This window comes from Cimex lectularius, unplaced genomic scaffold (assembly GCF_000648675.2).
Source record: "Cimex lectularius strain Harlan isolate CLEC.00 unplaced genomic scaffold, Clec_2.1 scaffold176, whole genome shotgun sequence".
Classification (NCBI taxonomy): domain Eukaryota; kingdom Metazoa; phylum Arthropoda; class Insecta; order Hemiptera; family Cimicidae; genus Cimex; species Cimex lectularius.
The window spans coordinates 878510-905605 of record NW_019392891.1 but is presented as its reverse complement, the minus strand read 5'-3'; the positions used below and the strand labels follow the sequence as shown (position 1 = coordinate 905605).

The 27096-nt window shown below is 36.2% G+C and overlaps 1 protein-coding gene across 1 annotated transcript in view; it reads left to right on the top strand.

The window, feature by feature from the left end:
* LOC106674064 overlaps window positions 1-27096 on the top strand; it is a 309474-nt gene that overhangs the window by 17539 nt on the left and 264839 nt on the right. Inside the window, exon 2 of the mRNA XM_014406506.2 lies at window positions 21994-22044. Coding sequence (XP_014261992.1) covers window positions 21994-22044 — 51 coding nt within the window. The remainder of the gene's footprint in view (window positions 1-21993; window positions 22045-27096) is intronic.

Sequence of the window (27096 nt, the reverse complement as noted above, 5' to 3'; positions counted from 1 at the left end):
TTTCAACTTTTCACTACCTTATCACATAAAAACGCTTACAACTTCCAACATGTTGAGACTACAACAAATCCAATTACACCATTTGAAAGAACGCTAAATTTGCTGTAAGATGCTTCTTTGCAATAATCTGAATGACATAAAATGTTAGCCAATATCAGTTGGAACATATCAAAATTACAAAATTTAAAATTTTGGTCATGATTGCACGTTCTACTGAGGTTACAAAAAAATACCTACAACTTGTCAAATTTTACAAAAACTTCTTCATCTAATATGCTTTACGTTGATATATCCAGGTTTTTAAGTAACGTTCGAGTAGAGTTGAAAAATGACAATTGAATGTTCGAAAACGTGAACTAAGATAAATTTGAATGGGGTGGGATAGAAATAAATCAATTAGAACTCGCTTTGTAAAATAAAAATGAGACATTTGTAATCTCACAAAAACCATAGCAGAAAGCTTCATACAATGCAATGGTTCTTCTTGTAGCAAGCACCTAACATCAAATGAGGAACTTTTCAGAGGAAATGCTCAAAGTGTTGTCCCTCTTCTCGAATGCATAACTGACTTTCTGAATTTGTACCCACACACGACAACGAGGTCAAATCCAAGTTGAGACCATTTTCTGACCATTTGCTTACAGAGTATTTGTTGAATATGGGAAAAAAACAGTATTTTCTTGATTTATCTTTTTAAATCATACCAAATAAGGACTTTCTGCATCGTAGCACATTTTTGTTTACCAACAATGAAATTATTACACCAAAAATTAATATTTTTATGAATAAATAACGATTTATGCTCATTTAATTCAATTTTCTTACTTAGCTACTAATTTTCATTGATATTTTTACTTTGTATGTTTATATTTTTATCATCTCCTGTTTTTTATTGTTTTAAAGAAAGGGTTAATTTGTAATTAAGAAGGGTTAATTGAAATATAAAAATTACGTTCGTTCAAGCTGTTAATTTCGAGGGGCCCCCTTCCCGAAGAAAAAGGGCGGCTTCTGTTTGAATTCGAATAATATAAACCTGTAGTTTTGAAGTTGGTAAAACTGCATCGTTCCCTCGGCTAGTCGAACCAATCTCCCCATACTCCGCGGCCGGGCTTGTAGTTTTCCAGCTGTAATTTTCCGACTTTTCCTTCTGTTTTTCTTACCCTTGTCTTTTCGCCTCTTTCTCTTTACCCGCTTCACCATGCGTTGTGCCGATAACAACACGAGTGCCCTGGAACCCGAAACATAGAAGAACCTGTGCGGAATCGCCGAACTGTGAGTTAACCTCACTTCAGTACATTCTTTAACCCCTTTTTTTCTTCTTCCACCTCTTATAATTCTCCTCTTTCTTTTTAAATATTTAGACGTATTTAAGATCGTTTTTCCCTGATGATCACCTTAAAATATGTCGAAAGCTTGATTATGCGTAGTAAGTGTTTAATTTCTTGTGCCAATTGACTTATCAGGGTCGTTTCCATTGAAAACAATCCAAACATGTCAAGGAAAGAAATTGTATTATTTTTATTGGGTTTTCTCGCTAATTTCGCATAGTACGGGCTTAATTTTAATTGTTTTGTCATGATGATGACCTTAAAATAGGTCGAAAGCTTGGCAGTAACAAATGAATTTGCTTTCGACGATGTCAAGACCATATCTTGATCAAAAGTGTTCGTCACTTAATAATAACTCTTGGTTAGGTCTTTATTGGATGACTTATCTTTCACGCCGTCCTCGCAATGTGAATTTTTAATTTTATAAATGCTTGTATATATATATNTATATATGGTGTTTTTCAAAATTAATTTTGTTAAATAACGCAATATATCTCATTTGTTTGTTGTATCTGTACGTATTTCGCACAATTAAACCCAATTATGCATTCCCTGGCCTTTTTACATTACTCTTTGCCCAAATCAAGAACGACCATTGCAAAACCTTTCGGTTTTTGAAAAGAAAAGGTCAAGTGGGTTGTTTTATGTACCGTTTCTTCGAGATCGGCAAAATTTCCATAAATCCATGTTATCCAGCGTCGTCCGTTATTTCGCCTGACCATGCTAATATGCAAATCGCGGCGACGGACAGCAGTTGTAAGTCAAAACGGTCAAGTCGGAACAATTCTTTTCCAAACGCAACACGAAACAATTACAAAAATTAGCAAGGCTTGGGATATGCAATACTGATACGTCAATAGCATAAGCAATCGGTTTAGATTGTTAGTAAAACCGTCTTGGGTGCAATGAGCATTAGTCGTGTTTTAAATTTTATGGTGCTACATATACACAAAATTTATTACGTCCAACTAAGTTATTTCATATTTTTTTAGTTTGCCATTTTGCATTTTTACGTTTTAAACTAAGAATTATAAGCGAACAGCGTCGTTCAGTCCAAATTTCATCCAGTTGCAGACCGAATAATACCTGATGGGCTCGAAGTGGATCAAACTGCCTCCACGGCAAAAAAAGAAAAAGGTAGCTGTAAAATTCATGACTGACAGACCAAAACAATAAAAACCATAGCACACCACCAATACCAGTTACAACACAAAAACAAAACAACACCAAAAAAACAAACATAAACATAATAGTGAAAGAAGCGAACGAAAACAATTGGAAAACTACTATGACAAAACGACCCTTTTGACAAAAATGGCATTTACGTCAAAACATGCGGATGTCGTGTCCAAAACATCGGACAGAACCCTATTTCATAATGAAATTCAAACTAATAACTACATTGACGGAGAAATTTAACGCACCATTCAATTTATTTACTTTAAAATTATCTTTGTACATTAGTTGTAGGTAATTAAGAGCTGTAGTAGTCAAAATAAACAGTAAATAATGCTTTGTTTCTTTTTGTACTGATTATTCCCATTTGTACAAAAAGTATCATTATGCCCTTCCATTCTGCTACGACTAAAGATCGCTTTCAATTAATCTTTTTCCTTCGTTTATTTCATTTGATATTATTCTTAAACCTTTTTCCATGGCTTACATTATTAGAATAGTATACAGCCAGCGCGAAGTCGTCAGGATTCTGAGTGTAAATCACTCTATGGTAATTGATACCGGATTCGACATGTTGAGGCAGTGAAATTAAAGGGCTAATTTTGATCAGCCTGAGTTACCGCTGATGAATAATTTGTCATGTGTGTGTGTGTGTGTGTGTGTGCGCGCGCGCGTGCTTGCGTGCGTGCGTGCGTGCGTGTGCGTGTGTGTGTGTGCGCGCGCGCGCGCGCGTGTGTGTGTGTGTGTGTGTGTGAGAGAGAGAGAGAGTGTGTGTGTACATATGTGTGGTGTGTGTGTGTACATATGTGTGGTGTGTGTGTGTGTGTGTGTGTGTGTGTACATATATATGTATACATGTATGTATACAGGGTGAATTGCTACTCGTGCTACAAACTTCTCCAGTAGATTCTTCACCCTAAAATGAACAAAAAAGTTCATATTGTCCATGGNTTTTGTTCATTTTAGGGTGAAGAATCTACTGGAGAAGTTTGTAGCACGAGTAGCAATTCACCCTGTATATATTTACATATATATGTATATATAATATTTTTTATTTTTTACATATATATGTAAATATAATTATAGTAAAAAAATATTAAGTGAGTATTTTATTAATTATTGAACTCAGGCATAAATTGTTTAAACCTTGTTACCACTGTTACCAAACTCAACAGGACGATTTATTCTGTAATTAAAGGGTCAGAAAGATTTTCTTGTTCAAAAACCAGTCGTCATCGTTAAATATTTATGAAAATTACGAGTCTGAGTTAGTGATATTTTTGTTTTAAAAGCGAACTTTCCATTTTAATTTGAAATATTAATGTTATTCTCTCAAAATCTCATATTTTATCCAGATCCAGTGCACCCGGGATGAAATGTTTTCCTAATGTTATCTGCAAACTTTCCCCTGGAAACAAACCCACGTCTGTCAAGTAAATAGGCGTTACTGGTTAATTGAGTTTCATACGCATTTTCCCCTTGAAATCTATCCAGTTCAGATGCGTGTTATATTTAAACAGGTGGATTTTTAAACAGCGAATTCAAAATACTCGAAAACAGAACAACGAAAGTTAGCATTTGGAAAAAAAGATTCGAAGCGCAAAGCCAGGAAAGATTTATTTGCAGCTCGTCTTGTAGTTGTAATATTAGTGTGGCACATTCCATTTCCGTCTTCCTTCGTTTTAACAATTTGCGCGAAGCCTATCGGCCGGAGTTACTGAGTGATCATTTCTCCATTGTTTCCACTACAATGCTCTCCGCCCCAGAGACTATTTTCCTTCGGAGTCGATATTCGCTTCGACGCTTGCGGGGGAAAAGAAAAGAGATTTATGCTTATTTTATGGCCCCGGTCAGTAATAAGCGATGGGAGACGAGAAAAGCACTTTTGGCTTGAAGAGTTGTTTTTCAAAGGAAACATCGGTCTTTATCTTCTTAATTCAGTTAAAATCTTGATCAGTGCCAAATAAAATTATTCGTATTTACAATTTACAAATTATCTCTTTAGAAGAGAAAGAAATTAATAAACGCAAACAAATTTTTGTTCAGCTGTCTTATCTCGCTCTCTTCGCTACATATCCATCTTTAATCTTCTTAATGAATTTCGATATTGGTCTGTACTGTTTTGCTTTCATTTTACCCCATTGGCGCTCTTCCTCCTTTTCTATGTCTCTCCCTCCACCTTTGCTTTTTTAGCTATGGTCATCTCCTTGCAGTTATATATTTATTTCTGCCTATATCTGACTCTGACTATCTGTCACTATATTCTTTCTCCTTATCCATCTCTTGTTTTCTCTCTCTATATATATATTATATTGTTCTATCATTCCATTATGTATACATTGTTAAATTATTGTTCTATCGCTGTTTTATATATTTGTATTGTTTGTTATTTATGTACTGAAAGGAACCTGCTCCCAGGACATAATAAAGTTTTTCTTTTTGTCTATCTCTCTCTCACTCAGTTTGTCTGCATGTCTATCTATCTCTGTCTATCCGTCTCTCTCTCTCTCTCTCTCTCTCTCTCTCTCTCTCTCTCTCTCTCTCCCTCTCCCTCTCTCTCTCTTTTTGTTGTCCTCCCCCTCTCATTCTNTATATATATATATATATATATATATATTCGAAATAGTTGCTAAGAGGCGGCTTATTAACCCTAGTAGGAGCCGAGATAATTTTGTAATTTTAAGGTAGTTGATTTTTTTAAAACATTTTTTAAAGTTAATTGAGCAAAAAGCTTATTTAAATGGAAATGTCTCTTTTATAATGCTACGGCTGGCTGAAGATGTTTTTCTTTAGCCCCTCGGAAAATTCAATGATCCATTAATCGGCTTGTCTGCATATAAAAATTCAATTTCGCTTTTTTACCGCAGACGTTACAGATTCCAGATAAGAAACTTCAATTTAATCCAGTTGATTGTCATCATACAATGGCAGTGGTATTCATTTTAAAAAATGTACTTTATTTTTAAGTGTTGAGCAATTTAGATTAGATTGAAATACCTATAAAATAATAATAAATAGTTTTAACCGGTCGAACTATTTTATGTAAAGTTTTGTAAAGTTTCTGTTGGGTTAAACCGATGTTATGGAAGTTCGCTTGTCTCTTCATGCTTCAAAACTAGATCGTCTCGCTAAAAACAAAGAACGGAGTATATAATTCTCATTGTAAACATTAATAATAACAATTAATTAAGGTTTTTAGTCGAGATGAAAAAAAGTTAATGGCACGAGAGGGATTCGAACCCACGACCTTCGGCTAGATACGCCGCTGCTCTACCACCTGAGGTATCGTGACCTCGATCCACTCGGACATCAACTTCCCATCTCAACCCCACCTTATGAATTTTCCCTCCTTTTGCCATTTTTCAATGTTGTAATTGTACTGTTTAATTGGTCAAGCGGACCACGAAATTAGTGAAATTAATAATAACATACATTGAAAAATAAAACCCATTGGAATCATTTATACACGGACTAGCCAACTAAAGCTCATTTAGGGTTCAGAAACAATCAAACTGAATGGGAAGTAAACATTTCGGTCAAACAACAATAATCATTAAAATCAGATTCCCATTGTTAGAAATGGGGACTTACTATATGATCCCGTAAACACCCTTTACGACAGACTACAAAGTAGAGAAGCGAAACAGCTATTAAAGCTTTAACGAGAAAAAAATCACTTCAAAACTAGTCATTGAATGCATTCAAAATCACCAAAGGGGAATTCAACACCTGTTGATTTCATGGGCGCCAGGGCAAAAGGAATTTTCGGGTAATGAGAGGGCAGACACACTTGGCAAAGGAGGATTTGCAAGAGCATAAATAGACCCTGAACTTATTCTTGGGATAACAACAGCTAACGCAGAATCATCCAACACAACAGAGTGGATAAAAAAAGACAAATGAGATGTGAATAAAATCTAGGGCTCTAGGAGTGTTATATACTGTAAACTTTTGCTAAAACAACCCTCACCAAGACTAGTAAACTCACTGCTAATATCAGAGAGAGCTAAACTCAAAGAACTATTAACCGTTCAAGTCAATGGTGGTTAAGGCAAAATTCAAAATTAAGAGTCAAAATGAGGAGTTGGTATCGGAGCGGAGGGGATATGAAATGCTCTTTTTTTCCAGAGCGATATTATATTGAGTTATTTCTTTTGAACAGCTCGCGAGCCTCGATCACTAGTCTTCAATCGGAGATTAACGTCGAGAAGGTGGACGGCGTTGACATTAATCCTTTACTCTAAAGCCTGTGTTAGTTGGCTAAGGCGACTGAGATTACTTTCCTCGACTGTCCTACTTTAGTTCATCATTTTTGACGTGCATGAATTCATCGGCTCTCCTCTTCAATACGTTATGGTTTTATAAGATGGCACAATGGATGGTTGCCTATTAGACAATTATTCAGAATAAGTGCCGTCAATGTTAAATTTGAACGTTATAAAAAAATTAACAACTTACTTTCGTTACAGTTACATGATTTTATGATAAATGTGATAATTGAAAACTTTAATGATTGATCGTGTCAAATGAAGCGATGTAATCCGCGACGTTGCACGCATCTGGGACGTTTGTCCGTTTCCATTCGCTTGTTTCTCACGATGGGGTGGTTTTTCGCCGGGGACAAACACGTTCGGGTGTTTTGACCACGGCTGCAATCAATTTATTCCCGCTGATAACGCGATTGAGTTTCCGCATCGACTAGCAAAAATCGGTCAGGGCGAATTAATTAATTTTCCCTTCTGTATTTATCCGCCACGTTTCGTTTCGGGGTCAATTTTTCAAAATTAACCCTATAAATTGCCGTGTCGTTTATTGATCGGATAAATATAATAAACAATTTGCTTAATCCTATATTATCCAAGTCTTAGTTCAGCTATGTTTCGCCATTTTCTACAATTAATACTGTCATTTTTCATCCTAATTTAATGATTGTAAATACACTAAAAGACAAATGACCGAACACTCGTTTATTTTCCATAACTAGTTATGAAGGTTACTACCGTCCAGGATGGACTACAACGGCTTAGCGCTACTGGTCGGATTCCCTCATATTTGTCCGCGGGTGTTTCTCAGGGTATCGTCTCCGTTACTGTGTACATACTGCTCATATTTTTTCCCATCCTGACTACCATTACCTTCACATAGCGCACTGAACTCTCTAGACACGCCTATATTTCTTTGAAAAATGGTTTAAAAAATCCAACTTGGCCACAATATTTCAGAGTTCACCCTCTGTGCCATTATAACCTCTGTAACTCCTATTTACGTCAACTGCTACTTTGGGCTGTATTTAACATGCGACTGACCTGGACTTCCCATACATGATGCAAAAAGGCAAAAGTGTCTATATACTACTTACTATACTACTTAAATGTCTTCACTTTCTCAATGTAGATAGCGCAGAACCAAAAAATTAAAAACACTTTAGACGTTTCATTATAATTAATTTGTGTGAACTATTACAATTTTCATGATAGATAGTAGATAGAAAAAGTGATTTGGAACACAGCGTGTTTTAAAAAAAATACAAATGTACGTTAGATGCTCGTTCAGTCTGTTCTTCTTCTTTTCGAAGTTTTTCCTTGCTTCCTTTGATGCATTTTGTTGTTACTTTCCTTCTAAAGTTTGTTAAAAGGTTCTTGTATTGTTTCTATTGGTTGTTGATCTCACAATTTATTTTGGGTTTGCTATGAAAAACCGTGAACAAACAGAAAAAAGTCAAGATAGTAGCGACAGTAAACGTTCCATTGTGTTTAATAAAACGGGAGGACATGTATAAACAAATATAAATTATTTCTGTGATTAAAAAAAAGACATATTTTGTATTCCTTGTTCTCGAATGTTATGTAGGTACTTTTTGTTATTCTGTATCGACGAAGCGTCAAAAGACGGAAAACGGTTGAACGTGTCAAATGAGCTTGTTATTATTTTCGGAACAAGATGAAAAAGTATATGATATTCCGACAAAAGGGTGTGCCGCCCCATTTCTTAGGCTCGCCATAACCCTGATAGGAAATTTCCTGGCCGGTGGTTGGCTTGAAGGGGAGAATCTCTTCTTTCGCCTGTTTGATAGGCCCTCGGCCTTGCCCGGAGTCTGATACATCGAGTTTTCTATAAAAGTGCTGTGTTTACTCCAACCTAGATAATCTAATTTGGACATAAATGAACGTGAAAGTTATTTTAGTAAGCCTGTTTTGGTGTAGAAAGTGAGATTTTGAAAGTAAGATTAAGCATGATTTAAAGGTCAATGCACTCACATATTTACTATATCTCGCCATCTACAGAAAATACGTTAAACGCTTCCATTTTGAAAAAAATCTCGGATTGCATGTTTTTAAGAAAAGGAAAAGAGATTTCAAATATTATCCTCGTCTAAAGAAGGTATGGTGTAAGATAAGCGTGGATTTATTGCAGTTTCTGACGCTTAGGGAAAACTGCTCAAGTTATTCATACAGTTTGGCAGCTCAGTGTGTTGTCAAACTTCCCTCGAGTTCATCAACACTTCGATCTTTCTTCTGAATATTCTGTTTTATACTTAGTTTGGGTTTAATCCCTACTTATTACGTTTCGACGATAAGATTGCTTATATATACTGAAAGGCAAAAATGATTTAATTTTAATGGTTTGAAAGAAAAGTTTTTAGGAATCTTCCTTACCCGACTAAGTTTTTGAGTTATTCAAACGCGTTTCGGCATTGTTCCATCTTCAGTGAGGAACTGTCTGTCACTCTGTTTATGTAGCATTGGGTCCGTCGCTTGTCGTTGGGCGCCGTTGCTTAACTGTAACTGTATTGTAGAAATTAGTTTTGGACTAGATTATAGTTTGCATGCGGGAGGTCTGAAGTGATCTAGCTGTCGAAAGTCTACGTTTGATTCGCAGCCGCATAACGGTGAACTCCCAAGTCCAATAAGGACTTAGGAAGGGTTATAAAGGAAAATGGTTTTTTGACAATAAGGTAATTAAAATCGTTAGCCATTCGAGGTACTAAAATGTAACTTAAACAAAAATATTATCTTTGTCTGATGAAAGCAAAGAATAAATTAAAAAGTTCACGTTGAACTTCAAAAGGAGGTATGTTCAAGGGAAACAATAAATGACATTTGTAAGAAACGTTTTGATCGCTGCACCCGGCGTTTCAGCGATTAAGTTCGATAACTATAAAGCTCAACCATTAAAACTGGAAGTTACACGGATATATGTTATTGCTGACGCAACTGAATTCATTGTAGTTAAACAGCAGCAAATTATGCGAAACGCAGAAAAGCTTCTGACAGATCGTAAAATAGAGAAAGTAGACGGACCAGATGATCGGAAACGACCGACTTCAAAAGGCAATTTAGCTAATGGACCATAGAAAGAAACATTGTATTCGAAAAATATTTTGAATTTATATAGAAAGAAATGTATTTCTTATGACCGTTATTTTCACCGCAGTGTGAAAATGTGTGATATCGATTCCGAAAAAAAAATTTCCGGACGATTTGCTACTGGAATTGAAATGGTCGCCTCTTATTTCCTTCGATTCGCCCCTTTCCACTTGAACCCCATCTTTTCTTCCCTCATAATTACCCTAACAAGGACGTCTTCAAGCACATTTCCCGAGGAGGAAGATACGGATCAAATTATATTCTTAATTACACTTTTAGAAAAGGGGCGAATTGAAATAGGCCGGCCTAATTGCAAATATGGAACGTTTTACTTAACTACCCATGGAAGGTTTATCAAAACTGGCTCGTTAACTTTATTTGAAATGTTGTTTTCTTGTTTTTAATGTTCACGCAAAATATATAACATGCTGTCGTTAACCCAGTAGTCTGTCGGATTCCAGTCGGTCATCCCTATGATAAGTCGATAACAATGGGAGTAGGAAAGAAAGGAAGGATAGATTATGTAATGATCGATTATCGGTACGGGGTAATTTGTATGAGCATTATGTATAGGGGATTTGAGAATCTAGGATTAGTAGAAACTTATGTCATTGTGAATAGTGTGATTCAAGTAGTCAGAAGAATTCAAGACCTAAAGGTCTTCCATCAAGCCGGCACTGATGATCGACCATTGCTCTTGGTTTGTACAGCAACTCATATCAACGATCGCTTGCATTCCATTTTGATTTAATATTTTCAGTGATTCCAATTGCATTATTTTAACTCCTAGCTTAATTAAACAACAACAAATAAATCTATTTACAATAGTGATAGAAGTCTTACTGGTGGTCGGGAGGAGTCTTGAGGTTACATCGTTGGTGGTTTTGATGAAGATGTAGGTTGTGGCTAAGGTAAAAAGGAATCTACCTATTTACAACCTTACTGTGAGGATTTTAAACTTATCCCAAGCCTTTGTTAAGGGCTTCCGCGTGTATCCTTCAAGCCTTGGGTTTTCCTCTCCCAGGCGTAGTAATCTCAGCCTACATAGGCCTTCGCACTACACGAAGACTTGTTACGCTTTTTCATCTTGTTAGCGTATCTGCCTTGTTTCTGCTGCTCCGATTTTATACATATACCTCCGGAGTCTGCAGTAAACTGTCATTCTAGTCCTTAGACTTTTTCTTACGTTTATTTCCTGAAATATAATCTCATTAATCCTTCATTCTTAATCCATAGTTTGAAGGGTCTACGTTTTTTGTTGTATGCCGCAAATCGGTTTAATGCCGATAGATGTCATCAAACTTTCGTTGGCCAATGTATCGGCTTCCGCATTGCCCCTTTGCCCTGTGTGCACTAGTGACCAAACAATGGCACTGACAGGACGTGATGCAATCCTAAATTGCTCTGGACTTTAGTACCAAAGCACTAAAGTTAGTTGCGTTTAGTGCTGCCTTGCTGTCCGAGTAGATGGCTTTTTTTTGTTGGTGATACCCAACCTCCTTGGCACAGTGTTCAATAGCCAAAGTCGCCACTTGAAAGACAGCTACACATTGGCTTAGATATATTCTAGTCTTTTGTTTATTTCCATAGGTACCAGCTTCTGGCCCATGCTAGAGCTTAGAACCATCGTTATAACATAAACGATCGGCATTAACTGCACTATCTTTCTCCCAATCTCTGTCGGGTATTTTAATTTGAAATTTCTTCTTAAATCGAATTTATTGGGATCATGGGATTTGAAAAACCTTAGTGGATAGGCTATTGTGGTTTGTCCGTACCTTAGTCTACGAAAGCTCTAGCTTCTCCTCGGATAGAGATATGTGGTGATAAGGTTACCCTCTGAGTCAAGTTGTAGCTGCTGATAATATTTCATGTAGGTTAGTTGGTTCTTTTGGCCTATAACAGCATACCCAGCACTGAAGATGCAGACAGAACTCGTCTCATCAGCCAAAATAGAAAGGATAGACGGAACTAAATGATTAGAAACAACCAACATAATGTTAATAATATTTTTTATTTGGAGGTCGTGAGATGCGGTCTGGTGTGACGTAGGTTTTTGAAAAATATTTTCTTTATCGTGCCAACGTTTATTGAGATCTCTTCAGAGCTCAAAGTGTTTGTTTTCCGTGTAGATGTGTCATTCTTATCTGTCGTGTTGGGGTTTTAAAACCTTCGTCTCACCAGACCTCATCTCACGACCTCCAAATAATCATTAAGTAACGATCACTAAACACGTCACATTAATAATATTAAATAATAATATCAAACCACTACAATATAAAAAAAGAACAGATGGTGCCAGATGAGGTCAAAAGAGAAGAATGAGCTTTTAGTTTTTCTTTATTACCAAGCTTTCGAAAGATATTCTGTCATCATCAGGGCCTCATTTATTAGCACATGTCAAATATTAAAAATTAACAATTAGTAATTACTATTAGCAAAAGGCTTGGCAAAAAAGAAAAAATTAAAACGTTGTTCTTCTATTTTGACCCCATCTGGATCCATCCATTCTTTATTTCTTTAACCAAACTATTGGTACATCAACCTGCATGCCCCAAGAATATTTCAAAAATCATAATACAAGGAATACCACATATATTAAGATATTGTCCAGTTATATAGCCCTAAGTAGTTGGATACAATACTGTTATGATAAAAGTAATATGTACAGTTACTTGTGATGCGATAAACGTTTCCGTATTTTGATTATGTACCTGAATATCAGTTATAGTGGGCTCCCTTTCTCCTAGTCTGCTATATAGAGTATTTTAATTACAAATGATTTAGCAAATTTGAATTGTAGGGACATGGCGTCAACAGACATCCATAAATTTCTGCCTGAAGTTCCTCCCGAAGCTATAATTGCACCGTTTTATGCGAGTAGGATATTGGAGTCTGCGAATTTGGTCCATTTAGATTTTTGAAACTCCATGCATTTGTAAATCGTATTGGCCGTAGTATCAGTATATTTTTTTATTTTATAAGGTCGATGGAATAACTGCTCAATGAACATGTAAGGTTTATTAAAATCGTCGATGTATTGAGTAACTATATAAAAAAAAATCGGCGGCGGATATTAATTTAAGCTGCTGATCTGGAAAGTGCTACGTTTGTGTAATATAATAATTCGGGCAGATTGCTCTACTTTATCCTAAAATTGTACCCCACGAACTTGTAATTCAAAGTTTGCAGATACCACGCATTCTCTCGTGTTTTCCCTATTAAAGTCGGTACCACCACAAGGAAGTAACCATTTATCATTAGGGAATTTCGCTCGACCAGATCAATTCACTGGTTATGTACAATGTTTCGAAGAGGTAGTGTTTAACAAAATTTAGCTTGTTACCCCCTGTTGTAAAGCTTGGGGAATAAGATAAGTAAGCTCGAATAATGTTCTTTAGCTCTAGTAAGTATCAGAGATAAGTCAATCCTTAGAACAAATCAATGATGAATCAACCGGTTTCACTATTTTCTTATAACATCATCAGGTGTGGATCTGTATAATCATATACAACTTAGATAAGAAAAATATTATACAAAGGAAGGCTTTAATATTTTCAAAAGATAGTTCTTATTCACAGTTCGTTATTTTCAACGAGCCGGATTTCGAGCAAACAACGTTCATGATCAGTTTGAAGGAGTTACAAACATGATGTTGACGTGTTTGTAACGTCGTCAACCTGATAATGAGCGCTTAATGGTCAAAATCCGGATAAATGAAAACAACTAACTCTGAATAAGAAATGTTTTTGAAAAGATTATCACCCATACTCACCCCACCTTTCTCACTTCTAAGATAGGCTTTTATGAAGTTAGTACCTAGGTTGATAATTTGAAGAAGTACTTAGGTTGATAATTTGAAGAGAAACTCAGGAATTAAGAAGAAACTCGAGAGGAGGTAGTTTTAATCTTCAGTGTTGACGACAGCAAACGGGGTGGAGGGAGATATTATCATTATTTCATGATTATTATTGAATTATTATTTCATTGGGTATTTTTATTGGGCAAAAGGTTTTCTTATTCTTTGAACCAGAGAACACTCCAGCCTTCTCGTAGAAGTGGAGAAAGGTCGAGTCCCCTCCGATTCGAAAACATAGTTTGTTGTAATGAATGGTCTTTGAATCCTGATATTTCACTAAATTTTGGCAGGGCTGACAAATCCTCTCTTTGAATTTTATGCCGGTTGCAATGCAAGTCAATTTGTAAACCGCATTCCAATGCTATTTATTGGTTTTATCTTGTAGTGAAGTTATTAATTTTCTAGCATTTCACAGGCTTTTGAAAACTAAATAGTAACCGAAGTGTTAAATTTGTTGAGTTTAAACGGGCTATTCTTACTTTTCTTTTACTTAATTTTTTTTTTTCAATGATTATTTGGAGATCGTGAGATGCGGTCTCACGATGTCCGAATAATCATGGGTTAAAGGTCACTAAACGCCACACATTTTGTTAAATGTTTATTTATTATTTTAGGGTTAAAACCTTTAGTTAAAGCTAGATATTTTATTGTATTACATTCTTTATTATAGTTCAGTAGGTTTAAAGAGAGTTGAAGAAGCCTGTCAAACAACCAAACAAAACTGGCTGATTTTTGAAACCGTGGGTGGTGAGAGTCAGTATTAATGAGGTGTGTAGGTTTTTAAGATGTTAAAGGAGAAGTTAACGGTGTGCTACCATTGCATAAATGGTGTTGTAATTCCGTTTCAATTACTTTACTTTGTGTGGAATTGAGCCAAACCTGTTAGTCGATAATCAAAGGAATTTATTTTCCCAAGTTTGTTCCAAACCTCTTTTGAAATTCATGTTTTTGTAACTATTAACCAAATTGACATCACAACGAAATCTCGGTAGGAAAGGTTCTTCACAAAATTGACCACCAGTTGATAGGTCACCTCGGGCGTCGCGTTTTGAAACCGGATATTGGCAAGTGTGCCCGATCCGAGGGTTAAATAAGGTAAGGATTTCGCCGGATTAAACCCACCCACGTAAATCTGAAAATTGTTGATCCGCTCATTTTGCCGAGGGTAGATTAAATTTAAACCCGCGACCCTGTAGGCCTACACGTCAAACAATTGGCCGTAAAGTTACTCCCTACAATATTTTTTCCCCTTTATAAAGTTGACCTTAATTAATTTAACCGTCCACCCTATTTTTTTACCTTTTAAAGTCTTGTTTGAAGCAACTTTTTAACCCCCTTTTCGTACTCCTTGTCATTTCAATATTAAACTTATGTAATATTAAACGGAAGCCAACGAAATCCGAGCACGCTTCCAACTTCCAGTCTTCTGTATTTCTGTAAAAATACTTCTCATTCTTTCAGCAGATATATGAAAAATTATATAAAATTTGGTATCTGGTTTCATTTCGTCTTTAATAAAAAATACCACTCTAATTAAGGATTGGTCCAAAACCGGTCACTCACTGAAATGAATTAGTTCTTTTTGAAGACTCGCAATCGCCAAATTTATATTACCAATAATTCCAAGCGTAATTCTCGGTGGCTCGCGGGGCGGATCCTTATCTCTACTGCCCACTGTATATCATGGAAATTGTGATCACTCACCAAATTAATTTTAATGAAACGTCTACATTCGTCTTTTTTTCCTTTTAAGTAATTGTATCGTCAATCACTTCGTTTGGTCCGATGGAGAAATACATTTCGATAGCTTATCCTGGCCTTCTTTACTTATTTTCAGAAGGTACGAATCCCCTGAAAATTAGTAGAAAGTACAGAGATTTTTTATCCACACGAAATTAATGTATTTTGATGCTTTGTATAAGTCAAATTTTCACGAGATAGGAATTATGATATACAGGGTGTTACAGGGTTAACCGTCAATACTGCCATGATAGATTCACTAAATAAATCGTAGTTCTAAATAAAACGAGGTTTCTATCTGGACTCTTTCCTGAGATTTTAACGTTTCTGTGATTTAGTCTAAAATCAATTTTTTTTAAACATAAAATCATAATTTCTCAATTTTACCATCATTAAAATAAAAATCTTATTTCGCAAACTGCATTAAATTTTCCACAATATTTAATAAAATTTCCGTTGAAAAATTCGTGCTTACGAATAATTGTTTTTTTCTTTAATTGTGTCCACATTATAAGAAGTATGGATCTGACTTTGTTACCAACTAAGAAATATTTTCATTAAAAATATGACATGTACGATGTTCTTGTGTAGCTGCTCTCCATGGTTTGGATACCCATTTGCAAAGGATATTTCAGTAAGAAAGGTTCTAAAAAATGCAAAAATGAGTATGTCCTTGGAATAAAGTTGAGAAGCAACTTTGGTGAAATTTCCGAAAATTTTGTTGGAAAAGTCATTACACTAGCCAGAATTGAGTATTTGAAAAAAAAATGGTATACTTTGAGCGCCTTCTGTGTATTCGGAAGCACGAGGTTTTGAAAGGAATGTTGTTATCTTGTGGAAAATTTAACAAAGTTTGCGAAATAAATGCCAGATTTGCATTTTAAATGCGCTAAAGTTGAGAAATTACGATTTTATGGAAAAAATCCGATTTTAGACTAAAATCACAAAAATGTTATTATCTCAGGTCAAGATAGAAACCTCGTCAATCCACCATGGCAGTATGATACACGGTGGCCAATTATACGTGGCTGAAGACGTTTGATGTCGAAAGACGACTCCTGGTGCGATTGGGGTTTGTTATAAGGGGTTGATTGAATATGGACAAGCCGAAACCACCCCTTGTGTTGCTTCTCGTTAGGTGGAGGCATTACATTGTTTATTAGAGGGGATCGGATGAAGGGATGGTGGCTTTCGGCGGATTCCACCCACCCCCCGACCGAGGCCGGAAACTTCTCTCGGACCGGCTCCGGCTTTCTGAAGAGGCGCTGCATAAAACCGAAGTTTCCCTCGCCACCACCCTCGCCCCATTCAATGCCGGGACCATTTCTTTTTTTCCATCTACTTGACTCAGATTTGCCTAGAATACTTTTTCCCTTCGTTTAGCCAGTCGCGAAACGCCCAGGGGAGACAGAGGCAGATTATAAAAGGACGAGACTCTTTGAGTCATCTCTGTACATTAGAATTTCTTTTCAGTATGTAATATAAAAACAAAACTGTACTGTATACTCATTATTTCTTTTAAAAAGATTGATTGAAATATTGTTTTGTATGTTGCATTAAAAAAAGAAAACAATCATTTTTAACAGTTTAATATGTATTAGTAATCATAAAACCAATCAAGTACTGTGAAAATGAAGTTCGTTGACATATGTATGAATTTCAAAAATAATTTCTCCGTATTTCTATGGTTCCAATTCATCGATATAATAATAATTATAGTAGTAAAGTTTTTATTGTCAAAGTACAGTTAGACGTTTTAATTGCTAATTACAAGTTAACGGTCTCTGATCTTCTGAATGGTCGTCCGTCTAGGAGAATTATAAATAACGAACATAAAAATGATCCTTAATTTTAAATTAAAGTAGCGGACCCCGATAGCCGAGCGGTTAGCGCGTCAGAATATCAGCGGGGTCACGGGTTCGATTCCTACCGTCCCCCATGGAACTTTGGACATTGCGCACTGGCAAATATTACATGTATGTAACAAAACCCAAAAATTACGTGTATTATCATGTTGTTTTGCAAAGCTAATAGGCCGTGTACAATATTGAATATTTGAACATAAACAAATTAATTAAAGGTTGATTTCGAAGAAGCCACCACAAGATTGTGGAGACAAGTTAAATATATTAGATAAATAACATTAACAGTAGACAAAATGAGAGGAACTCTCCACATTGACAAACTTCCTTCCAAGTCGTAAATGAACAGATCTTTGAAAAGCAACCCCAAGATCAGGAAGGAGCGCTAATATGGTATAGTGATCATAAATTGAACAGAACGTTGTAGGAGTAAAAGGGCAGAATACCTTTGCAAAACCCCTTGGACTAATCCTATCTTATACGCCCCAAGTCCATGCAATCCAACTTTTTCCCCAGGAGGTGATAAAGGAAAATGAAAGGTGCACGGATCTACTTACTTTCGGGGTGAAGACGGACCTAATAAGTGACCCAGGCCGGTTCAGCCGAGTTCCACACCCAGCACATTATTTCATGTTTTTGTCAAATTTTTTTAATTACGGGTTAGTTAAAATCATATATTGCACTAAAAATCAACCATACAAAATACTTTATAATTTGAATAATACTTTTATAAGAAACATTTTAAACTTGAGGAAGTGTGGTCGAAGTTTCTCGTTAAAAAGGAAGTACGATCTTACAAACTAGCCAGTCTAAAACGTAAATATTTTTTCTATCACTGAAAAGTTCCTTGTTATCCAACTCGTCCCATTCATTTGTCGCTGGAAATTTTAAAAGAACAAAAATTTTATTTCGTTTGAAGCGTTCTTTAGTTACGAAAACAAATAAATATGATGATCGAATTTAATCAAATTTAAACTTTTTTTTTAATAAGTTGCACTTATTTACTTTTACGGAGTTTCTACCCACATTTTCTGCGTATTTAGGTAGTTTTTATTGTTGTGTCTAACATATTTTATTGATTTATCTGTTTCTCATATGTTTCTCAGCCTAGTTGGCTTATTTTTATTATATTTATTAGCGTGAAAGGAAGGGGTTGTTCAATTTCGCCTGAGGAATATCGAGCCTATTGAGTGAGTGAATGTGACCAATCTTTTATGTCTGTTGGTATGTATATATAGATGTAGGAAAATTGGATGTAGTGGCTCTGGGAATTGAACTCTAAATGTTTATAAATTTTATTGAACGCAAGAAAAGAATATTTAAAGAACACAACTTGAACAAAATAAATATAATTTCGATTATATATTTTTTTTTTGAGTTCGACCATTTCTGAGTTTTGCCCGCCGAAGTGAGGGGGTATGCTTTTGTAACAACAAGATGCACCTCCCCGTTTATTTCGAAAACGATTGGCATTAGCAAGTTAATTTAGGATAGGAATCATCACCAGAATCGGGTAGGGATCATGGCTGCTTTTACGCTCAGCTTATATTAATTTGAAAAAAAAAATTCTTTTCACCACAAAGGATTTTTTTTATCATTATCGGGTAAATTTCATTGTTAAAATGATTCTCAACTGTTATGAATTGTTGCAGATTTGACCATTTATTAAAATTTATGTTTATAATTAATGATCAAATACGCTCCCTGCTTTTCAGGAATTCTTCATTTGTGGCCTTTTCTATTATTTCTGGGCCGATTTCTCGGCAAGCCACAACAATCCGTTGTTGCAATTCTTGGACAGTCAATACTGGAGATAGACTGGCACTATACTCGATTCTTCAATCCCCCTCCCCAAGAAAATAATCCGAGGGGTCAAATGTGGCGACCTCGGAGGCCACGAAATAGGACCATGTGTGCCAATCCATCTCCCTATATGGTCCATGTCCAAGTAATTGATAACGACGCGACTGATGTGAGCGGGGCAACCCTCTTGTTGGAACCTCATATTTCGCCTGGTGCACAGCAGAATTCTCTTCATGAGAACAGGGAGGGTATTTTCTATAAAAGAATGCTCCACGTTGTGTTCCGCTAAAAAAATGTCGTCCAATAGGACGAGGGCCATCTTGTTACAAGAAGCATAAATCCATCACGCGTCTTCTGTCGGGTATAACTCAGAATGGTCGATCCTATCAAATTTTTCCTTTCAATATAAGCGGCATAAAATAAGCTCTAGAAACGAATTGTACAATAAATTATGGTATTCAAAATTAAAATAAATTAGTGCCATTTCCCAACTGGGTGGACTATAGAAGTTGATACACCCTGTATATGTAATGTATGATTTATATGTATTCTGCAGTGGACAACCTGAGGTATAATTGACAGGCTAGCATTTTAGAAAATCATCTTAGATTTCATTCAAAACCAGAGAATCAATAATAGAGCGAGGCGCTCAAATTGTTAAACGCTCAAAAATACGCGTGCAAAACACAAAGAGAATTAAATACACGAGAGGGACACGGCGATGACCTCAGCTTTATGCCTGTCCCTAAACTTCCCGCTTTATTATTATTACGGCTTTGGCTGTTCTTAATCGGTTGTTTAATATTTGGAAACAGTCGGAGCGTATGGACCCAAGGATATCCGTATGGTTTCTCAGGGTGGGAAGTTAAATTGAAGCCAAGAAGGGGGATGAACACGTGGCGCAGGGCCCTCACCTTCACGTTATCAACCCCTTGCGGAACGACCCTAATGCACCCCATTGTTACAAAATTTAAACAATGGTAACCCTACAATGTAGTCCGAGTGTCCGCAATTTTACTCAAAGCATATCGTAGTTTCTATGCGTAAGTCCTATCCAATGAATTATTTATATTCATGAAATTCATTTTTTGATATCATCAGGAAAGGTTGCATTTAGCCATTTTAAGTTTTTTTTAAACTGTGTTTTTTGATTGCTCGTTTCGATCGTTTTTAATCCGTGTTTAATTCTAACCGGTGAAATTAATTCCTTGAAAGCTTTAATCGGAGTTGGGGGTCGCCGGACGGTTAATATTTATCGTCCTATCTCAGGGTTCATGAATTGCGGCTCATGGGCCGAGCCGGGGTGGAAAAGCCATCCCTGGAATGCACAATTGCTCAGCAACCTGGTTTCTGGTACATCAAACAGCGGTATATTTATACGATCTCTGCCTCCGGCTCTTTTGACATCTTAACTCGTGATAGAAAACTTTCTTTTACCACTTTGGAACAAACGGATTATGTTAATATACAATATGTAGTATATTTTAGCAAATAAGATTTTTTTCTCTGAAACTACGCAAAGAATCAGCCACAAACTTATCATATGTTTAGATAAACTGTTTATGTGCTCTCAACAATTTTTCTTACATATTTAAATGGTCAAGTAATTTTAAATTGCAATTTTTAAAAACTTTCTTGCTCTCCTTATTAGACAACAGATCCCTACGTAATAATTGTAAATAAAAGACATTAAAAAATTGAATAATATTTTCGTTAAGATTAACTGTACTATTTACACCAGGTTCAAGTGGAATGCTTAGTGCTGTTTCTCATAACCATAAACGTTACATGCACTACAAAATTCTCCTATCAGAGAACCATGTGAGAAAACTCGTCTCTCGAATGCCTGGGATTCTGCCCCGATGCACTTTCATCTAGATTTACCTTTTGTGCTATTTGTTTATTAAAATTTCTGATCGTGAGATTTTTCAAATTTTAATATTCGTCATAATTTTCAACAGTTAACAAGGCTCAACCTAGGCTGAACACTCCTTTACACATTTAGTATGGAACAATGACCGACGTTGGATCCTTATTTTCGTTGTATGTTTGGGATTTCGCCATCTTCTTCTTAAATGTAACTCCTGCAGATAGTTAAAAAAAATAGGGCAAGTAACAAAGCAAAATGAACTACTTATGACGAAAAATCCAAACTTACATCCAGAATATCCATCTAACTGTATCCAACTGAAAGGCCAAAGTTCACGAAAAACCCAATCTCATTGGCTGTTTAGATGACTTCGTAAAACTGGTTTCAATGTTCGAGAATATACATGAACAAAATATGCTCTACATAAATTACCTCAGATAATGCCTAAGGAAAGGCTTACCTACCATTTTTAGAAACATTGCTTTTCCCTTTTGTACAATTTAAAAAAAATTAAAATCTATAATAATTATCATAGTTTTCAACGGAGAAAGTTAGAAATTATCAGTATAGTTTTATCTGTTTAGGTTTTGCACGTACTGATCAATATCAATTGTTCCTTCAATATAAAGATAATAAATAAGCTGCGGCTACGAAAATTCGGGCCTAAGTTTACAATTGTAGTCATGATCATAGGTTATCATATTTCGATCTTTTCGGAATAATGGTCAGATTTTGAAGAACCACTCTTCTTTGTTGTGAAGAATAAATTTTTTTTTTCATATCTAATTACTGAACCCACGATGAAAATTACAGATAAGATAAAAACGTATGAACTATAGAAGCTTACCCAACCTATGTGTATTGTTCTCTATCGCATGGCTCTACCAAGATCAAAACTTCTGATTGTTTTTATCGATATTTAATTGCTAGTTAAAACAAAAAGAAATTTATATGAAGATTTCTAAAAGTTTTGTTTTTCTTTTTTCAGAGCAACCGAAGCCAACCGGCGATCGGTTTGAAGCAGACGCCGAAAGCCAGGGTAAGTCTATTAAACCAGTAATGCATGTGTGTTTTTTTGTGTCCGTTTGGATGTTCAATAATTTTGTTGAAGTCGTGAGTGAGGAGCGGTCGAATGCAATACAGATGTAACTATAAGATATGAGTATGAAATACATACTTCAACATTTATATTTACACCTGTATTGTATTATATAAAATTAAGATATGCTTTGTAACACACCCAAGCCCGTGAAGATGATCCGAATAAAGGTCAAAACGTCAGCAAAAAAAAGAAGGAAAAAGGTGTTTTTCTAAAATACTTCATTCTTTACCGCTCCTGACGACTTCAACAGATTAAACCAGCAACGTTCACAAGGCTTGCGTCAAAGTATTTTCAAGCCACAGGGTTTCCGTTTCTCCAAGTATGGCACAATTTTTAGATTTTTATTAAAACGTACCCTCAGAAAAAATGTATATGTTAAAATTGTTTTTGATTAGTTTCAAACCCTTCAACGTGAAGATTTTTTAAATAATTAGAGACATTCTTGAAGGATCTTGAAGGATCATTCCACAAAATGTTTCAAAAGTTTGTTCATAATTAAAATAATTCGTTACCTGGTATTAATGTTAATTATAACTATGTTATTTTAACTTAATATTGTGTCTAACGCTATTAAGATAAGGACTCCATTTTAATAAGAAAAAGATATGGAAGTTGTACACAGTATTAAGGAGAGGGGCGGTTCTTAATTGACCCGCAGATCTCCGTACTCGTTTCAAGGGGTATGCAATTAAATTTTGTTTTTAATTGGTGACAACTAATTACTCTATTGGGAGAAAAAGGAAATTGACAATACGCGAAAGTCAAAAGTAAATATTTACAATTTATTTACACAATGAAAAAATTAAAGAAATTTCCTCAATTATATCCAAAATAATTTGCAATCAACGTTACTGGGTAGGGTTAAAAAAATAATACTAATAATATGACGAAATTGAAAAGTTGGTATTTGGCTTGATAAAGACGCTTCAAAACAAAAAAATTATAAATGTGTGGTGATTAGTGACCGTTAGTCGATAATTATTCATAAATCGTGAGATGCGGTCTGGTGTGATGTAGGTGTCAGAAAAACATTTTCTTTATTGTGCCAACGTTTCGATCTTCAGGGCCCCTAAAGATGATCTAAAGAAAATGTTTTTCGGAAACCTACATCACACCAGACCGCATCTCACGATTTATGAATAATTAAAAAATAGAAAAAAAAGCAACAACCAGTATTGAGAATGAGGTTACAGCTGGGGTACGAGACAGTTGGCGAAGATGGCCCGTGAGGTAGGTAATGTGGCGACATGGTGACGATAAAAGAATCGATGGTGAAGATCGACGCAAAATCGATATTAGGCTCGATAATCGATTAGGCAGGCGGTATGTCCTTCCGAAATAACAACGGTACGGCCCTCAACGATTTAAACAGGGCCTCTGCAAGCGAACCTTGGTCATTTATGTTTCTCACTGGGGTAGCAATGTCCTGAGCAATACATTGAAGTTCTTTTGCATGCCCACCTGCCACATAGGCTTATCTCACGTTTAGATTCTCAAGTTAGGACCGACTCACCTCCGCGTACGGTTGGCTGTAAGACCTGAGCCCACACATCATGCAGCAAGGCCGATATCCGACTTCTCCAGCTTGCCCCTTCCGAGGGGGTTGGTTTACATTGAGTACTCAACCGTGTGCCGCGCGTAAAGGGATACCCAAAAGGGGTCGAAATGCATTCCCCAAGTTTCCCATGCACTCCCTAGATAGAGAAGACAACTCTATCTCCCTGGGTGTAGGGGGCCCATGCTAGCGTCGAAACCCCGGATCCGGTCCGGCCGATTTAAGAGGAATTTCTAACCACCCTCTAGAAGAGGCCATGCCTTTCGGTTAAGGAAGCCAAGGCGGGCACCACCGAAAAACATCCGCCTCCGTCCACCATCCCTCAAGCATTCGAGGGACTCCGTCAGCGTAGTCTTAGCCACCTCGTAGGCTGTACGCTTCGTCAGTCCGATCGCTCCAATACCCGCGAGGTTGCTCGGAGGTCATATGCAATGGCCCTGGCCCACGTCTACGGACGAAACACAACCTCTTCTCTAGGTGCCCGCTAGGGGTCTCGCGAGTCCTTACTCATGCAGCTGGGCTTGCTACGCTGTCCCGCAGATTAGATGCACCCTCCTCCGTCCGATCCCGAACTTTGGTCAGCCGAAAACTGCAAATAAAAAGAAAGATTCTTGGCCGTCAACAACACTGGTACTTACTTGTGGACGAAAGTTTAAACTTTCCTTGAAAGCTTCCCAAGCACTAAAAGGGGGAAAATGTACGATGGATCTTATGGAAGTTTGAAAAGGTGCGGGAATCTGGGAGATATTTGGCTTCCAGGATGACTGATCAAGGAAAATGCCATGGTTATTGACACTAGGATAAAAGGATTATCATCATAGGATAATTAATTATAAACGGATAGGAGATAAGGATTAAAGGAAGGATCGAGATAGATAATAGCCTGGAAATTTTGACCGTTCAAGTTAAACCGTGAAAGCCCATTTTCAGCGGCTCAGGAGCTTAGTCTTACAGGTGCTACTTGTAAGTCGGAAAATGGGAAAGAAAAAAGGAAGAGATTACGGAAAACTTTAAAAACATTACTAACAGTAGTGAGTTGGCAAGAGACACTTAAATTGTTGTATTGCATGGTAAAATTAATGCGAGCAGACGTTTTACCCAATATGCCACATTTGATCAACGTTTGGCACAGTTGTTAAATAGAAGGCTTAATTAAGACATTTACAAATGTCTGGTGGTAATTGAAATTCATAAGTCATTGTCTGTGTTGACTCATCTTCATCGTGTGATCACAGGGGAATCTCTTCTAACTAGTGAGAATTTTAACCGAAAATAAATTAATCTGTTGACTGGGTGCCATTTTGATTTTTATCCTTTAATCTCATTATTGTGTTTGTTTAATGCCTTGAAATATGTATCAAATAGAGGTTTGATGTTTTATTGAAAGGCTTAAAATAAAATAAAAAATTATAAAAATTCTAATGGATTCTTGTTATAAAAAAACCCCCTGATGGTATTAGGTTTTTGTTTTTCATTGGACTATCGTCAATCGGATTTTTCCGGATGATCGCCAATTTTCGAAGGTGTTTTCCTGATGAAAAAAAAACGGTCGGCAAGCGGGTGACACCCTGGCAACAGATTTAGCATAATCGATAGACTGACAGTTGCTTGCTTGCGGTGTGGTAAATTAATAAAATGAGACGGCGAGGTAGGACGTGTGATATATCCTTTCCGCCGTTATTGTGGGCATAAGAAATCAGTGGATCGGGTTAAGTTTTAAGCGGCTTTCACAGTCTGGGGTGAACGTCCTTGATGCCTACGGCTATTCCGACCGTATCTGCTGGATTGTTTACATTTAGGTTTGTACTTTCCATTTCCTCTGGCTAACTTTCAGCCCAACAATTACCAGCATCCAGAAGTTGTTTAATTTTGATTTTTTTGGTCATTAAATTAATAAATTAAAACTCGACTGATACACTTAGTTTTAAATATTTATATTTATTTTTTACTTATTTTTCTCAAGAAGCTATGTGCCATTCTGTATGCGCCATTGTGTTATTTAGTCAATTGGTTTTGAAACTTTTTTTTCTATTAGGTCATTAATTACCCTTCTATTATAGCACTATTTACAATACTTTCCTCACTAGAGACCCTTTCCTCAACGAGACAAATGGCGCTTTATAACTATACTTACTTTATAACTATAATTTATATTATAGTTAGGAGATTGCCTAGAAATATTCGAGATGAAAGGTGTTGGGATGATCTTCCATGGTTTTATAGAACCGTCTAAGTCCACTTAGTGCCGTTTCTAGAAAAAATTATATTTGGTTGTCTGTATTGAAATTTGGATACGAAGTAGAGAGCTAGGTTGGTTCGGAATATTTTGAGCTGGTGTGACTGGATTCTTGACATTGGAACGCTTGGTTGAGCCCGACAGTTCATTCCGTCCATAATGATAGTGCAACAGTGTATATGAGGCGTATGTTTGAAAAGCACAAAGATGGTCTCTGGTTCCTTCTAATTTTTTATTCATGTGTTTTTTTCAAATTGTAAATAATTGTTTTCAAATCCTGCCTTCCGAGAGATTGAGAGTGTGTGTGTGAGAGAGAGACATCTGTCAAAGATAACATTGTTGTTAAAATTATACTTCAGTACAAATGGCTAACGATTTTAATTACCTGATTTTCATAAAACCGCTTTTCATTTATAAAAATTTATAAAGGGTGTCCTTTTTAGAAAGCTCGGCTAAATTTTCCTTGAGCCAATGTCGCTATATATATATATCTATATTACTTCAAAATATCAAATACTACCCTATATATCCTGAAACATCATTTTAGAGGATTTTTACGCTGGACACAATGGTGCAAACAGATTTTAAATTGGGCAAAAAATGACAAAGTTATTGGCAACCGGTTTGAAAAAAAAATCATTTGGTTTAGTATTTATGACATTTCATGTTCGAACTACCTGTTTTGCGTAAAAATGTAAAGATTTGTTCTTTTTAACCCCCCTTCACCGGTGCTTAGAGCGATAGAATCAGGAGAGATGGATTGACAAGCATTTTCTATCTTTTGCTGCAGTTCTTCAACCGAGGTTGCTGGGTTATTGGCGTAGACACTGTTTTTAAATGGCCTCACAGAAAATAGTCAAGTGGGGTTAAATCGGGTGACCGAGGAGGCCAACCGATCGCCTGGTCCTATCCTCCTATCCCGATGTGATGATTCAAATAATCTCATCTGCAAAGAATTGTGTGCGGGGCATCCATCAAGCTGGATAATCAATTTTTGTTGTTGTTGCAGCGTAACTTCATCTAATAGTGTTGGTGAAACCTCCCCCAAAAAATTGAGGAACTGAGCAAAATTTAATTTATTTTCGTAGCAATAAGGCCCAAATTATGTATTTCCGTGAAGGCCACACCAAAGGTTGATTCTGTGAACTACCTGATAGATAATGACAAGAGTACGAAATTTTAAATTTTCCTCTGCCCA